At 47.6% G+C, this 1,744-nt stretch overlaps 1 protein-coding gene across 1 annotated transcript in view; it reads left to right on the plus strand.

The window, feature by feature from the left end:
• Window positions 1-1,744, plus strand: part of ZNF341 (zinc finger protein 341) — a 51,245-nt gene that overhangs the window by 6,748 nt on the left and 42,753 nt on the right. Inside the window, 1 exon segment of the mRNA XM_021706809.1 lies at window positions 951-1,100. Coding sequence (XP_021562484.1) covers window positions 951-1,100 — 150 coding nt within the window.

The following is a 1,744-nucleotide window of genomic DNA, read 5'->3' on the forward strand; positions in this document are numbered from 1 at the left end:
TGGCGATCCTTCTGCCTCAGCTTTCCAAGTAGCCGGAATTACAGGCATGCGCTACCACGTCTGGCTGATTTTTTTATTTTTTGTAGAGATGAGGTCTCGCTGCCCAGGCGGGTCTCGAACCCGCGGGCTCAGGCAATCCACTCACCTCAGCCTCCCAAAGGCGCAGGATTACAGGCTGAGCCACCTAGCCCAGCTGGTGTAACTTGATTTTTTAAATGTAATACCTCTTACCTGCTATATAGTATTCTATCCCATGGGCTGTGTTACATAATTTTTTAATCCATTCCCCCTGTTGATAGACATGTAGGTTATTTACAATTTTTCACTATTAGAAACAAGGTTATATGGACTTCTTGGTGACGTGTGTGAGTATTTCTCTAGGGTAGAGACCGGGAAATATTGTTGCTGGGAGATAGGGTATGTGCCTCACAGAAATATGTGACTGATTTCCTCATTTGGTAGATAGTTCTTTTTTTTTTTTTTTTTTTTTTTTGAGCTGGAGTCTCACTCTGTCACCCAGGCTGGAGTGCAGTGGCATGCTCACAGCCACCACAGCCTCGACCTGCGGGTCTCAGGTGATCCTTCCACCTCAGCCTTCCAAGTAGTTGGAACTGCAGGCACATGCTACCATGCCCAGCTAATTTTTTGATTTATTGTACAGATGAGGTCTCACCAACTTGCTCAGGCTGGTCTTGAACCCCTGGGCTCAGGCAATCCTCTTGCCTTGGCCTCTCAAAGTGCTGGGATTACAGGCTTGACCACTGTGCCTGGCAAGGTAAATACTTCAATGGTGGCTCGCAGGTAGAGTGACTTGGCCAGGATCATATGGCAGAGGTGGAAGGGGAACCCAGGTCTGTGAGACTTCAGAACATGAATCTCTGGCATCATGCTTTAACTTCCGTCCACACATACTCTCCTCTCTCTCAGGCTCTCTCTCTCTCTCTGTCCAGATCTCCACATACATTACAGTACCCCCATCCCCACTGATCCAGACCCTGGTGCAGGGGAACATCTTGGTGAGCGATGATGTGCTTATGTCTGCAATGTCAGCCTTCACGTCCCTAGACCAGCCAATTCCTCAAGGCCCCCCGCCTGTACAGGTAAGGAAGCAGCATGCTTCTCACAGGGTCTTGATTTCAGACCTGTACTTTAACCCCTGTGGATTTGGAATCATGTGGAATAAAGGGAGCACGACCCCAGCTCATCCTCTGCCAGCAGCTCTGCTGTGGCTAGGGAAGCTGCCACTCAGGTGGGGACCCAGGGCACGTGGGGTTTCACAACCACAGTCCAGCTGTTTTGACTTCTGTTTTTATTTTCAATGAAAGCGTCCCACGTGTATCAGAAAAACTTTAGAAGACGCACAGTGGCTCCTTGGAATTTTTCAATACAAAAAGGATCTCTGGTCAAGCCAACTGAGGGTGGAGGTATTCTGCTTCTCCCCTTCTCTGTCCCTGGATTTTTCTTGCAGTAAACAAATACTTTTGATTTTATCAGCCCAAGGAACAGCAATAGAGAGGAACACCCTTTATCCTTCATGAAATGGTGGTCATCGGCCTCATGGTTTTTCTTTGTCTTTTTTTTTTTGAATCAGAGTCTAACTTTGTTGCCCAGGCTGTAGTACACTGTCATGTTCACAGCCATTGCAGCCTCGACCTGCTGGGCTCAGGCAATCCTTCTACCTCAGCTTTTCTTTTTTTTTTTTTTTGGGTTGAAGTCTCCCTCTGTTACCCAGACTAGAGTGCAG

The sequence above is a fragment of the Carlito syrichta genome, unplaced genomic scaffold (assembly GCF_000164805.1).
Source record: "Carlito syrichta isolate Samal-C Ts95f unplaced genomic scaffold, Tarsius_syrichta-2.0.1 Scaffold316027, whole genome shotgun sequence".
Taxonomy (NCBI): Eukaryota; Metazoa; Chordata; class Mammalia; order Primates; family Tarsiidae; genus Carlito; species Carlito syrichta.